Source organism: Sceloporus undulatus, chromosome 1, assembly GCF_019175285.1.
Source record: "Sceloporus undulatus isolate JIND9_A2432 ecotype Alabama chromosome 1, SceUnd_v1.1, whole genome shotgun sequence".
NCBI lineage: Eukaryota > Metazoa > Chordata > Lepidosauria > Squamata > Phrynosomatidae > Sceloporus > Sceloporus undulatus.
This window is the reverse complement of record NC_056522.1, coordinates 319,203,200-319,218,733: the sequence shown is the minus strand read 5'-3', so window position 1 is coordinate 319,218,733 and position 15,534 is coordinate 319,203,200. Positions and strand designations below refer to the sequence as shown.

General features: G+C 39.3%; 1 protein-coding gene across 1 annotated transcript in view; it reads left to right on the top strand.

Annotated features, from left to right (window-relative positions):
- LOC121926791 (cytosolic phospholipase A2 delta-like) overlaps positions 1–15,162 on the top strand; it is a 39,196-nt gene extending 24,034 nt beyond the window's left edge. The window contains exons 10-17 of the mRNA XM_042460078.1: positions 2,117–2,339; positions 2,507–2,624; positions 3,565–3,702; positions 6,975–7,070; positions 7,599–7,790; positions 10,127–10,296; positions 11,454–11,640; positions 14,520–15,162. Of these exons, the coding sequence (XP_042316012.1) occupies positions 2,117–2,339; positions 2,507–2,624; positions 3,565–3,702; positions 6,975–7,070; positions 7,599–7,790; positions 10,127–10,296; positions 11,454–11,640; positions 14,520–14,728 (1,333 nt within the window). The 3' untranslated portion in view covers positions 14,729–15,162. The remainder of the gene's footprint in view (positions 1–2,116; positions 2,340–2,506; positions 2,625–3,564; positions 3,703–6,974; positions 7,071–7,598; positions 7,791–10,126; positions 10,297–11,453; positions 11,641–14,519) is intronic.
- The last annotated feature ends 372 nt before the right edge of the window (positions 15,163–15,534 follow it).

Below are 15,534 nucleotides of genomic sequence, written 5' to 3'. Positions count from 1 at the left end.
TCGCCAGCAGACACAGAATGCATTCGATTTCTGTCAAAATGCATTCGATTTCAATTTGTAGTGGGCACTTGCTAACAGAGCGATTCGGGGGAGGGGCATCCGGATCATCCCAGTTCCCTCCATGTCTTTTACCCCAGTATGAATGGGGCCCTAGACCTCAGGCCCTATACAGACAGGCCAAAATAAAGCTGCTTCGGGCCACTTTGGAGGTATGCTATTTAAATGATGCATGCGTCCTAAGAGTCCAGAAGTCATGCCAAAGCCACAATCCAGTCCTAAGGACTGGAGCACAGCTTTGGTGCAGTTTGTGGACTCTTAGAACGCAAGCATAATTTAAACAGCATACCTCCAAAGTGCCCTGAAGCAGCTTTATTTTGGCCTGTCTGTATGGAGCCTCAGTCTACTTCCTGAGATGCATTTAGTGGAGTGCACCTGAGGAAGCAGACTGAAGTCTAGGAAAGCTCATGTTGTGAACTTCTTTCTTTCAGTTAGTCACAAAGGTTCTACAAGATCTTGCTACATACTGATTCTACAGACTAACATAGCTACATCTTTGAATTCTATTCAGGCTTGGTTACTTTGGGAAGGTCATCAGAGGAATTTTCTGACATTTTATAACCTTTGTATTTCATTTTAAAATAAATGTACAGGTTGAGCATACATAGGGGGCACAGCTTCTATGCACCAACAGGCACCCCAGCTTCCACATCAGAGTGCTAGACCAACAACCAACTACAAAATGCTGTTAGCTCATAGTGTCCAATATTTAGTTCTCCTAATGTAGCTGACACAAACTGCCATCACCATTAGTCAAAGTGGTAGTGGAGACTAGAGATGTAAAATGTCTGGAAAATTTGAAGCCATGAGGGGAAAAATGGTTTTTTTCTGGGGGGTTTTCCAGGAAAAAAATGGAAATTTTTGGAAAAACTGTAAAAAAAAAGCAACATTAGCACTTTTTACAGATTGAAAGTGACTCTTGTTACTTTAGGAATATAAAATGTGACTACATACAATTTGATTTAGCATAAAATTATCACAATTAGTATATTAAAATACCGTGTTTTCAAACTATTATTACAAACAGAAATTACTTTTATTTATTTATTTTTATAATTTTATTTGTAACAAAGCGAGTTACAATCTTCTGAACTGTATATGGAGCAAACAAAGATAAATAAATAAAAAACAGAAGAAACCATCTACATTAGTAACAAAGAAAATTATTTATATTTTCTCTCCACAGTATCAAATAGACATAAAGCACCCATTCCCATAAAAAGATTTTTTTGGGGGGGGGGAGTACATGGAAGGGACGAGAGACTAAGATTCAATGAATAGGCATGGAATTTAATCAGCTTTCTCAGCTCTGGGCTGTGTCTGTGCTGCAGAAATACTCCAGTTTGACACCACTTTAACTGTCATGGTTCAATGCTAGGGAATTCTGGGAACTGTAGTTTGTTGTGGTACCAGAGCTCTCTGACAGAGAAGGCTAAATGTCTCATCAAAGTACAATTCCTAGAATTCTTTAGCATTGGACACTATCATACAGGGGCGGGGGAAGGTGGGAGCAAAAGGCATACTCCCGGAAAAGTCACGTGACTGCAGCAAAGATTTTCACACACGTTGTGACCTGAGAGGACTTATCCAGAGAAGAACCAGGAATGCTCCAGCAACAAACCATTCACAGGGAAGTTCTGTGATTAGTTTGTTGCCATTCCTGGTACTTCTTGGGATAAGTCCTCTCTGATTGTGAAGTCATCTGAAAATCTTTGTCGTGATTGCGCGATTTTGCCAGGAAAATGCCTTTTGAATCCCTGATTTCCCCCTGTGTGATAGTCTCCATAGTCCATGGCAGTTAAACTGGTGTCAAACTGGATCATTTCTGCACTGTGGATGCAACTCTGGTTATCAGTATTAGTTTCAATCTCTGTCGGAAATGACTTGAAGGCACACAGCTACAGCAATAACAACAGGCAGATTTGGCCCTAAGTGCTCAACTATAAACTTTGTGAATATAATCAATCTATATATTTTTCTAGATTTGTACAATTTAACTTACAGTGTGTACAATTTAACTTACAGTGTGGTATTATTCTAAAGATATTTTCCTCCATAGGACAATGAGAAATTTGTATGAAGAGCCTGACTGGTCCCAAAAGGACTTGATTGGCCAAATCCGCAAAGCACAAGAATGCATTCTTAGGAGCAAATCAAGTGCTTTCTCCTTGGTAGCTCTACAGTTTTATAATGAAGAGCTGAGACGGAGGGCCCAAGAAGGCCACTCAATTTCTTTTACTGATGTGTGGTCACTCATAATTGATCATATGTTCCATGATAAGGTATGCACATCAAAGACACACTTCTCCCAGTAAGCTTAATTTCTTTGTTTTCCCAGATGTACTTGATTTTCTGTATCTAAAGATGGGTTTGGGAAGCATTCGTTGCTTTATATTTTTTTTGTTTGAATGTATTTTGGTGCTTCAATGCATTGTTTGTTTTTAATTAGGAGAGCGATAGCAAACTCTCAGATCAGCAACTGTCTGTGAATCAGGGGCAAAATCCACTGCCCATTTATTTGGCCCTCACGGTCAAGGAAGATACCCAAACCACTTCTGAATTTAAAGGTAACAAAGTCTGAAACAGTACCTTCATTTGTTGATAGTCACATGCTAGGTGCCTCATTCTGACCTCAGAACAAGAGACCTGTGGCAGAGAAACTGGGTGGTCTGGAGGGATGCCAGAACTGGGATTTGGGCTATCTGTCATCCAAACAACATGACACCAGAATGGAGGACAAATGCACCATTTGGCCTGCATCCAGATGCTGTTTTCTTTGGAAGGCGTCATCATTCAGGGTATCCAGAAAGTTGTTGAACTCACAAATCATAACTTACTAGAGATCTGGGAGGATAATGGTAGCTTTAATCTTCTGGGTACAAAACTGCATTCAGGTGCCTCCTAGGTGCCCCTTGCCCTCTCCTAACCAGTAAATGGCAGGAGGCAGTAGCATCACTTGGGTGCGGAGGGTGAGGACTGCACCAGGTGACACCCCAAAGGGAGTGTTACCCCATGGGGGTAACTGGGTGAGTGAGAAAGGGTGTTGCATCTCTCTTGTTTGCCCAGCAGTCTTGGCAGTCCTTTCCATTTGGACTTTGGCATGGCTGCAGCCACAATGGACCCCAAACAACCTCTGGGGGCCTGGCACTGCTCTCTCCAGTGGCAGTGATTGCTGGGGGGGGGGGCAGTCCCTTCCATTTTGATTTTGCCATGGTTACAACCACACCAGTTGACACCAACCCCTGGTAAGCCCCTGATAGGGGGTGTGAACTCCAGAATTTCAAATATTTCTTCCATGGTGTTTGTAATATAGAACTGCATGTGTATTGTGCTCGTCTGGGTGATGTACAACAGCAGCCATAATGTCAGGATGACAAAATGTGATGACTGAAATATAATTAATATCCATCCACCCATCTCATTCTTTTAATATGAACATGTAATTCTGCCTTTATCCTTCTTGTGTCTCTTCTACTCTCAGTTTCTTTTCTCTCATTCTTTTCACAGAATGGTGTGAATTTTCCCCTTATGAGGTGGGATTTTCTAAATATGGGGCCTTTATTCGCTCAGAGGATTTTGGAAGTGAGTTCTACATGGGACGACTGATGAAGAAGAAACCAGAATCTAGAATTTGCTATCTGGAAGGTGATTTAATTTTGACAAAATAAAAAATAGCTTTCAGTCAGAAAAAAAATCATATTGACAACAATAGTGACATTTTGAAAGTCGTTTGTGTATCAGAACCACACAAAACAGAACTTCTTAAAAACATAATATATGTTACTTTACAGATGCCAGGTTATTTTATTCAGTCTTATTCAGAGAATGGCTCTGAACATATTAGGCAACCCATCAGTATGACTATCTTTCTATGGTGGTGAGATTGCATGCTCCTGTGAAGGAACAAGCTATGCCGATAAAAGCAGTGCTGCTTGTTCAGTCTCTTATGTCAGACAAGTTTTTTTGATGAGGAGCCAGATTAAATATCCCAAACAGTTACAGAGATGCAGCATTAGCATGGGAGTAGTAGGAGATTGAAGGAGGATCTCTCAGAGGCAATGGCAGTGGCATCGTAACTAACGCTTGTTAGTACTGTGTAGAAGAAGACACAGTAAACCCCTTTGGAATGTCTTCTACCACAAAAATCCTATTATGAGAAAAACCAAAATAAAACAAGAGATAGTGCCAGAATATGAAACTCCTAGGCCATATGGCACTCAGCAAGCTACTGGGGCAGAGCACAAGACAGCTGTGAGTAGTTCTGTGGCTAATGAAGCAACTAGACTAAAGCTGAAAGGGCACTGAGCTATTCATGTGCTCAGTAGTGAAAGGAAAGTCCAGAGCTGCACTACATATATTGGAATATGGAATGTGAGAAGCACATTCAGGGGAAGCTAGACATAATAAAACAAGAAATGGAAGATAGAAACATTGCAGTACCTAGGATGAGGAGCTAAAGTGGACAGGATTGGGACATTCTGAACCAGATAATTACGGTGTTTTACTCCAGAAATGATAATAAAAGAAAAAATGGGGCATTAATAGTTAAAAGAAATGAAGCAAAAACAGCCAAAGGATATAATTCAAGCTCTGACTGAACAATATTGCTAAGACATCAGTGAAAACCTTTCAATATATACAGTGAGTCCTTGGTATCCGTTGGAGTGTGGTTCCAGGACCACCACCCTTGTGGATACCAAAATCTGTGGCTGCTCAAGTCCCATTAAATACAGCGGCATTGTGAGGAAGTTCTCCTTATATAAAATGGCAAAAACAAGGTTTGCTTTTGGACTTTATATTATTTTTTAATATTTTCAAGTCAGTGAATTGTAGAATTCGTGGAAAAAGTATCTGTGGATACAGAGTTTATGCTCGAACTACAGAGGCAGAAAAAAAAAGAATTGTAAGATTCTATGCTGCCTTCCAGGAAAACATTCTTCATAAATCAAAACAGGAGTTTTTGGTAATCATAGATGACTGGAATATAGAAATAGGAAACAAAGCAGAATCAAAGATTGTAGGAAAAATTGGCCTAGTATCAAGAGACGAAGCCGGTGACTGACTGATTTTTGCAAGACCAACAGTTTGTTAATCAAAAACATATTCTTTAAGCAACCAAGGAATTGACTATATACATGAATATCACCTGATGGCCAGTGTAGAAATCAAATAGACATGGCTTGGATATTACATGACCAATACTACTGGTCATTATGACAATGTAGAAGTAAAAAAAAAAAATGACGGAAACAATACACGGATGAACTATATAAAGAAAGAAAGGATGACAAATTAATTCAAGGAAGAACCATTTGAAGATGAACCTACAGTTTTAGAAAGTGAACTGGAAGCTGCACTCAGGGCATTTGGGAGATATAAATCACCAGGCATACCAATAAAGTTGTTTCAAGCTAAAGAGAAAGAATTTACTCCAGTTCTAACAAAAATCTGTAAAAAATAGGGGAAACAAAACAATGGCCCACAGATAGGAAACACTCAATATACATTTCTATCTCCAAGAAAAGGACACCAGGGATTGCAGTAACCACAGGACTATTGTATTAATTTCCTATGCAAGCAAAGTGATGCTCAAATTTTGATAACAAAGACTTTTACCATATCTAGAGCAAGCAATGTCAGATATAATAGTTGGGTTTGGGAAAGAAAGAGGCACTAGGGATCATTTTACAGTGTGCCTGCGTCATATACAGCTTTCAGCAAACGGTGAAAACCACGTGGGAGAATGGGTGGTGCGTCCCATAAGGACTAATGGGGTGAGTGCCTGTGGCACATGCGCACTGCCGTGCTGCCGCACTGCCATGTGCACGAGCCCCATTCATTTAAATAGGGCTTGAGCATAGGTGGAATTTGCTTTATGCGGGGGAGTCTGGAATGGATCCCCCGCGTAAAGCAAGGGCACACTGTACAAACACAAATTGCATGCATGAGTGTGTCAAAGAATTTCAGAAGATCAACCTGTGATTTATAGATTATAGGAAAGCCTTTGATTGTGTAGATCATGAAAAGCTATGGATTGCTCTTCAAGAACAACATTTGATTGTCCAGATGTGTAAACTCTATTCAGGACAAGAGGCTACTGTCAAGACAGAATACAGAGAAATGGAATGGTTTCATTTGGCAAGGGGGCCAGGCAAGTCAGCATTTTATTACCCTGGTTAACATTTACCCTGAAGATATCATACATAAAGCAGGATTAGAATTTACAGCAGTCTACAATAACAACAATAACATGTTAGGAAGGCCCAACAAAACAAGCCACTTGGCAGACCTAGGCAGATCAGGAGCAAATGTATTTGTAAAATATGAAATGTTCCACCACTTAATGAAAATATTAATGTTCTACTTGTAAGATACTTATGTTAATTAAGATACAGTAAGGTATTATCATAAAGATAATGTTACCTTTGTCCTCTTAATTTAATAATATATTTAAAGGATATTTATAATATTGTAGGCCACCCTGGTTGCCTTGTTGTGCAGAGGGGCGAGATAATAATAATAATAATAATAATAATAATAATAATAATAATAATAATAATAATAATAATTTGCAAGATCTGAGTGACAGGCAAAACTGCTCTATACCTCCTTAATCAGCTGTGTGGTTCTTATTGTTCTTATCTGCCTTCAAGTTGTTTTTGACTTATGGCGACCTGATTTATGATGATCCTTGTGGCGATTCTCATGGGTTTTCTTCAGAGCAGGTTGCCATCTGAGGCTGATAGAGTGTGACTTGCCCAAGGTGGATTTCCATAGCCAAGTGGGGATTCAAACCCTGGTCTTTCTAGTTCAGTGCTCAGAGCACTGCACCATGCTGGCTTACAGATAGTGATTAGAGAGTGGAGATTAAAATAGAAGTTCTTGAAGCCTCAGTTTCTCATACATTATATTTACAGGAATTTGGAGCAATATATTTTCATTGAATCTGGTAGATTTCTGGAATTTATACAAATTGTGGCAGTGGCCCTTCTCAAGCCAAGAAAAGGATGACAGTAAGAACCTTTTACATTTTTTTGGTAAATGTTTCATTGTAGTATACATGTTTCAACAGAGAATGCACTTATGTATTACAGTGTGCATTTCTTATGTCCCATTAAAGATTTGTCTGTGGAGCCAGTTTTAATACATATCCAGATGAATTGTCTCTTTTGTTTACAGAAAGGACAAGCTAATTCATATTACACTTTTTCATTTATTTAAACACTTTGGCTGCAACCCATAGAGGTGCACATAAGTGTGGGTATATGTGCCATATCCATGCACAAAGCATCACCGAAACTACAGAATCCATTGAGAAATCCAGACTATCTGGATTTTGATGTATGAGCAATTAGGAGTCAAAATTTTTGGCACCCATGCCATCTGGATAAATTCTGCATAACAATGTAGATAAACCTGATCAGATAGCAGCAAGTAAAATGACCCAACAATAATGAACTGGTGTATATATTTAGTGTCCTGTTACTTCCAATCATTAGGATGTTGAATTTCTTATGCATGTGATGTTTGCTGTCTTCTAGACACAGGGGACACTTCTAAAACTCAGGTGTCTGAATATCATACAGCTTGTTTTACTCCACCAAAGGATATATCCAGCATCATTAATGGCGTTCTGACACATCGTTTGATAGAGGAAGAGAAACCTAACTTTCTGAGAGGTCTCCAACTGCACAATGACTATTACCAAAACAAAACATTCTCTATGTGGCAAGGTAAATTTGGTATAGTGGTTAGAGTGTTGGACTGGTATTTGGGAGATCCAAGTTCAAGTCCTTAAAGGTAAAGGTTAAGGTTTCCCCTTTGACAAAGTTGTCAAATCATGTCTGACTCTAGAGGGTAGTACTCATCTGTGTTACTAAGTTGAAGAGCCAGTGTTGTCAAATACAACTCTGTGATCATGTGATCAGCATGACTGCACAGAACGCTGTTACCTTTCCACAAAAGTTACCTTTTACATGCTTTTGAACTGCTAGGTTGGCAGAACCTGGGACTAGTGACAGGAGCTCACTCGGTGACACGGTACTTGGGTCTTGAACTGCTGACCTGCTAATCTTGCAATCTTTAGAGTCAGTGGCTTAACCACTGAGCCACTGCATCTCATTTGGGAGATCCAGGTTCAAGTCCTTACCGAGCCATTAAATTCACTTGGTGATCTTTGACCAATGTGTTTCAGTCCAGTATATACTACAAGGGTGTCATTGTGAAGATAAAGAAGGGGGGTTGTATGTGCAACCATGAGTTCATTGGCAAAAGGCAGGATGTACACGTAACAAATAAAATACATTTTAAAATTCCATGAACTTTTCTGACATTAAAAGTGTTCACAAGATCTCTCTCTTTGTGTAAGAGTTTTCACCAATACTGTTGGTTTTGAATTTTCTGTACTTTAATTAAAGGCATTGCCCAAATTCTACATTGCCCATTTAGTTCTGTACACATAACTAAGTCGCATCTCCTGGCCTAAGCCCCCAAACCTCCTTAGCTAGACAGCCTCAAGACTGGATAAAGGCACTTAGTTGGCAATTGAACAACAAGGATGTTGTTTGCACTCATCTCCCACAAGCTCACTAGTTTATAATGAGGACTTGCCTTTGGAGTTTATCAGACAAGGGGAATTGGAAGTATAATCCGATGGCAATCTGAATGCAATCATGGGGTTTAATGTTATTGCGTGATAACCCACTACACACAAATTTGGGCAATGGGAAGTCAGTCCGAATGCAATCATATGGTCTCACATTATTGAGTGATAGACTGCCACACACAAATTCAGGCAATGGCATGCTATTTTCGGGCAATGGGGAGCCAGTTCACTCACAAAATAAACATGTGAAGGGTGGATTTTTATATCCTGTTATGTATCCTCAAGGAATACTTAACTGCTCACATGAAGTACAAAGAGTATGATTGCTTTCCCATGGGATTGACAAAAGGGGTAATTTCGGTTGATGGTCTTAACTCCAGATTAACAAAACATTGATTGGATGTGGGAGAACTGGAAGATAGATGCATAGAGAAGTTGGCTAGGAACATGCCAGGGGGGAGGTAGGAGAAATTTTATTATTTGCCTTAGTGCAACAGGCTCACCTTTGTCTCCAGTGCAAGTGGATATGCAGAAAGCCTGGGAGGAATATGGAGTGATCAGCAATCTATTTTGTGTTTATTATGGCATTATTTAGACCCTCCACATGTATTTGGCCCAGTGTGCCCTTCCCATGTGAAACTTCCTAGTTTTCCAAGAAACCTTGTGAAAAACATGCCTGGCTCTAGAGATCAAAATATAAAACCCCATGTACAGTGCTGGTGTATCAGGTATGCTAATACTTGTGCTCTGGTCACCAGCTGAATGGGCTTCCTTTGTTCAATCCAGCAGTTGCTTGGTAAAGTAGGTTTGGGAGGGCATTCACAGTCTTGGCAATAGTGCCACAATTGTGACTATATAGTGTTCATGAATATGGATCAGTTACATATCTGTAACACAAGGTTACATACCTTTAACTGCAATACTACACTCCAGCCATTGTTTCTAACTAGGGTTGAGACCAACCAGGAAACAATTTTTCAATAGGTCTAAACCAGGGGTAGGCAACCTGCGGCCCGTGGGCTGAATGTGGCCCGGCGAGGCCTTGGGACCGGCCCCAGCCCAGTCCTGCCGCTGATTGCCGCCGGGGCCTTTGGCCTCTCACGCGCAGGGGCAATTGTCTATAGAAGCCTCAGAAACATGCATTTATATTAACATTTTTTAAAAAATCAGCAAATTTTTTCGCGTGTCCTCCACTTTTTTAAAAAAAGTGTCCACCATTTGAAAATTTTGTCCTACATTTGTCCCGGTTTATTTATTTATTTAATTTTTTAAAAAAACTATTTAATTATTTATTTTTTGGCTTCGGCCCCCCAGTTGTCTGAGGAACAGCAACCTGGCCCCCGGCTCAAAAAGGTTGCCTACCCCTGGTCTAAACTAAAGCTTTGATTCTGTATTTTTCTCTTCTGTGTATTAGAATGGGTATGCCTTTTATAATCTTAACACCAAGAAATATTTGCCTTGCAGACAGTCATCTGGACCAGCACCCCAACTATCTTACACCACTGGAAAAAGAGCTATGTCTTGTTGATCCTGGATATTTCATTAATACCAGTTGTCCACCACTATTAAGAAAGGAAAGGAATGTAGATGTTATCATATCACTTGACTATAACTTGCTGGAAACCAGGTTTAATGTAAGTTTATTTTAATGATATATTTTTATAAAAAAACAAGAATAAGCATACATATATAACAGAAAGATTGTTTTTGTACACAAGCCCAATATGGTTAGATTAAACAGTAGACTATGCTGTGGGGAAAAGCTGAAGTGAAACTAGAGAATTTTCTGATGATCTAATTATAAAGGCAGTTCTGGATGGCATATAGTGATTTTGGCTGAAGGCACAAACCTTATGGGGTTGTGTTAAAATGTGTACGCACATGTACAATTGGGGAGCCATAGGGGAACTGATAACAGTATCATTCTTCCTGAATGGTGATAGATGAATTGACCTGTTCTCTTATTTTCATTTCGGCTAAATTATTCCCAATGTGTCGCCATTATTCCTGCCATACATTCCAGTGTTAATTATTTACCATATTGTACGTTTTCAGTTTAATTTTAAAAAATGTCTGGAAAAAGAAGGTTTACATGATGATATTTACATAATGCTCACTGAATCAACAAATGGTTTTGGGAAATGGAAATATACCCTGAGACAATTCAGTTTTCTCGAGTCAACAGTTAGTGGAAAGAGCTGTCAGTCTGTATCCATTAAGAACTTTTACTTTTTAAAACTTGTGCCATGTCAATACAGTAGCCAGTAGATTGCAAATGTATTTTAGAGTGGCTCAAAACATGTATCAGAACATCAGTCAAAACATGTATCATTTATCAGAACATAAACAAAGTAGCAGTATAGTTTAAAATACTGGCATTTTCTGAAAATCATGATTTAAAAAATGCTGTGTCCTGAGTGCGGTAAAGAAAAGAGAGCAGTAGGCTGGTATCTCCATCTATGTCAATACTTCTGCCACTTTTTATTTCTGTGTAATAATTGATAGAGATATTGCATTATGGATCAAAGAGCTGGTATGTTTGTTGGACAATTTTAATTCTATTGATGGCAGCAAACATCCCACTTAATTATGACGTACAAGCAGTATTTCTTGTGTAGATACAATATTCTCATTCAAAGTAAAGAAGTCACTGCATATTTGGCAAAGCCAGTATTAAAAGCAGTTGTCTCCCATTTTAAATAGTCTCACCATCTTTAATGGAAATTGGTAGGAAAACATATGGCTTTACTTTTGTTCTTAAATGCCAGTGTTTTTTTCTTGTTTGTTTCAGTCTCTAGAACAGATGAGCAAATACTGTTTGGACCAGGAGATCCCTTTTCCTAAGATTGTGCTGACTGAAGAAGACAGGAAGAACCCAAAGGAGTGTTACCTTTTTGAGGATAAAGAAAACCCAGAAGCTCCGATCATACTTCACTTTCCATTGGTGAATGATTCTTTTAGGGACTACAAAAAACCTGGTTAGTATTTTTCTTTTCAGTCAGAATATATCAAATGTGTTACCAGAAAAAAAAGGAACTTCAGTGATACCTAGTTTTATACTTGATCCCCTGCCAAACCAGTGTCCTCAATGGCATAAAAATGTCTTTAAAGAACAGGGCATTCATTGTGTTGCCTCCTCACAACAGATACTTTCCAGTACCACACAAGAGCTTGAGACCTTGCCCTCATCTCCCTAATCTTTTGTTAGGGGTTCTTAATGCTATCATGCTTTTCATGAAAATGCTTCCCCAAATAGCCTGGAGAAGAGAAGGTTAAGAGGTGATATGATAGCCCTGTTTAAATATTTGAAGGGATGTCATATTGAGGAGGGAGCAAGCTTGTTTTCTGCTGCTCCAGAGAACAGGACTCGGAACAATGGATGCAAGCTCCAGGAAAAGAGATTCCACCTCAACATTAGGAGGAACTTCCTGACAGTAAGGGCTGTTCGAAAGTGGATCACACTCCCTAGGAGTTTAGTGGAGTCTCCTTCCTTGGAGGTCTTCAAGCAGAGGCTGGATGGCCATCTGTCGGGGATGCTTTAATTGGGATTTCCTGCATGGCAGGGGGTTGGACTGAATGGCCCTTGTGGTCTCTTCCAACTCTATGATTCTATGATTCTAAATAGAGGAAAGAGTTGATAAAATAGACTTTAAATGGGCATAATGATTAACCTTAATCCAACAGAGCATTTAAGTGCACTTGTTATCATTGTTGTTGTGCACCTTCAAGTCATTCCCAATTTATGGCAACCCTAAGGCAATCCTATCACAGGATTTTCTTGGCAAGTTTCTTCAGAGGGGGTTTGCCTTTGCCATCCTCTGAAGCTGAGAAAGTGTGACTTGCCCAAGGTCACCCAGGATTTTTCACATAGGGAAAATTGGAAGGTTAAACTGGTCCCAATGCAAGGTCATCCAGGGCTGCTGTATGGAAAACACAAAGAAATGGTAACAGGGAACAGAGAAAAGGCAGAAATTCTCAACACCTTACTTGTGCTGAGCCTGGAAGAAATGGAGCAGATAATGCAGTAGGAGAAATGCAGCACAGAATAGATCCCAGCAGATTGGAGGAAGGCAAATGTTGTCCCTATCTTCAAAAAAGGAAAAAAAGAGGACCAACATTATTACCACCCAGTCATCCTGACACCAATACCAGGAAGGATTCTAGAACAGAGCATTAAACAGACAGTCGGTGAGCACTTAGAAAGAAATGCCATGATTATTAAAAGTCAGCAAGGGTTTCTCAAATAACAAAACAAAACAAAATAAAAAAACCAAGTCATGCCAGACTAACCTTATCTCCTTGTTTTGATAGAGCCACAAGTTTGGTAGATGAAAGGAGTGCTGTGGATGCTGTGTATCTAGATTTCAGTAAGACCTTTGACAAGGTCTCCCACTATATCATTGCAAAAAAACTAGAAGTATATTCACTATACAATGCAGCTGTTAGGTGGATTTGCAATTGGTTGACTGACTTGAACCCAAAGGATATTCACCAATGCCTCCTCTTCATCCTGAAGAGAAGTGACTAGTGGGGTGCCACTGGGTTCTGTCTTGGACTGAGTGCTATTCAACATGTTTATCAATGACTTAAAATGATGGAATAGAAAGCATGCTTATCAAATTTGCAGATGAAACTAAATTGGGTGGGTGGGATGGGGAAGCTAATACCCTAAAGGACAGGATCAAATTTCAAAATGACCTTAACAGATTAGAAAGCTGGGCTAACATTTTCTCATCAGGGAGAAATGTAGGATACTACACATAGGCAATAAAAATGAAATGCCCAGATACAGGATGGGTGACATCTGGGTTGATGGTAGTACGTGTAAAAGGATCTAGGAATCTTAGGGGCAAGACAGATGGCCCCGATGGTGTGGCTTGGAGCCGCCCCATTTAGGCTGGATTGGGACTGTGGCAAACAGATGCGTGGCCCCAATCCAGCCAGCTTCCACACCAAATAGGAGTGGAAAAGATCTGCTCCTATTTGGGGTGGAAAAAAGCTGGCTTTTTGGCGGCTCTGGGGTATGTGGCATCTAAATTGCATGCCCCCAAGCCAGCAAGAAGCTGGCTTTACCAGGACATCTGTTTTGGCCCTTAGTGTCACAAAGGCTGAACATGAGTCAACAGTGTGATGCAGCCGCTAATAAATGCAATTCTAGGCAGCATCAATAGGAACATAGTGTCTAGATCTAGGGAAGTAATAGTACCACTCTATTCTGTTTTGGTCACATCTTACCTGGAATACTGTGTCCACCTCTGGCCATCACAGTTCAAAAAGGATATGACAAGGTGGAGTGTGTCCAGAGGAGAGCAACCAAAATGGTGAAAGGTCTGGAAACCAGGCCATATGAGGAACAGCTTAGGGAGCTGAACAATTTAGCCTGAAGAAAAAAGGTTAAGAAGTGACATGATAGCCTTGTTTAAATATTTGAAAGGATGTCATATAAAAGATGAAACAACCTTGTTTTCTGTTGCTTCAGAGAACAGGACACAGAGCAATGGATTCAAGCTAGAGGAAAAGAGATTCTACCTAAGCTTCCTGGTGGTGAGATCTGTTAGACAGTCAAACACACTCTTGGATGGCCCTTGTAGGTCTCTTTCAACTCTATGATTTTATGAAATAGTACTTTTTAATGTCTGGTCATGCATTTTACATCCAAAATATAACCACTTGTGATCCATTACCGGAAATATCTTAAGAGTGTTGGTGTATTACATAGGGTGATCTGAAATGGTCCACATTTCAGTATGGAAAAATGACACCAGCAATACTAAGTTTGGGCATCCATCTATTTGAATATAAATGTGATTTAAAATAAATAAATAACCTGAATACATTTTTAACTTCTTTTGTGCAGGAATTAAGCGCACAACTGCAGAAATGACTAAAGGAGAAGTAGAGTTGAACAGCTTACTATCACCATATAAAATGACAGATTTGACATACACAGAAGATGAATTCAACACACTGCTAAACCTATGTGACTATAACATCCAAAACAACAGAGTACTGATTCTACAAGCTTTGTGGACAGCAATAGAAAGAAGAAATGTTAGCAGACTGTGAATCAGATTAAGCAAGATTTCTGAAATTAATTCCTGTCTGTTTTGAAAGACTGAAAATAGAAAATGGCCATTGCAGTCTGAACACTACTATGGATTATTTTTGTTCCTTCGTTATTATTTTTGTTAACACTTTCAATTTGCATTGTACATATCCAACCAAACATTTTGGTAAGCTCCAGGTAATAAAGTGCTGTGTAATGTACATGATTTTTGCACAAGGCTGCCTCTGAAGACTGCCTTGTCAACTGCAGTTAGTGCAAAATGTAGTTGCTAAGATGACTTAATTATGACTTGTTAATTTTACGTTTATAGTAAATCGGTGCTGTACACTAGGGGGTGTAGGCCACACCAGATGACACTCCAGGGGAAGGTCACACCACTGCTCCCTGAACATCTGCTTTTGAGCAGAAATGGGCTGTGGCATTTGCCTGTGTCCCTTTAAAACTCTGAAAAGATGGTGTGAGTGGGGTGAGGCTCATTGGGAAGAGAAAGGTGAGGCACCATTTTAAAAAAATTAATCAAATTTTAAAAAATTTCAATTCTTAAATTTTTTAAAAAAATTCTTCAAAAGTTTTCTTTAAAAAAATCACAGCTTACCAATTTTTTAATTTAAAAACATGAAACTATATACAGTACATATAAAACATTTAGGCTGTGTGTATATTATTGTAATTTATAGGTATAATTTTAATTTTGTTGTTGTCTATGTCACAACTATTATCATTCCGTGATATACTGTAATTTATCAAGGGAGCAAAGCCAATGCGATAAACTCCTAAGACATATTTGGGAGGCTCTGTGTGATGG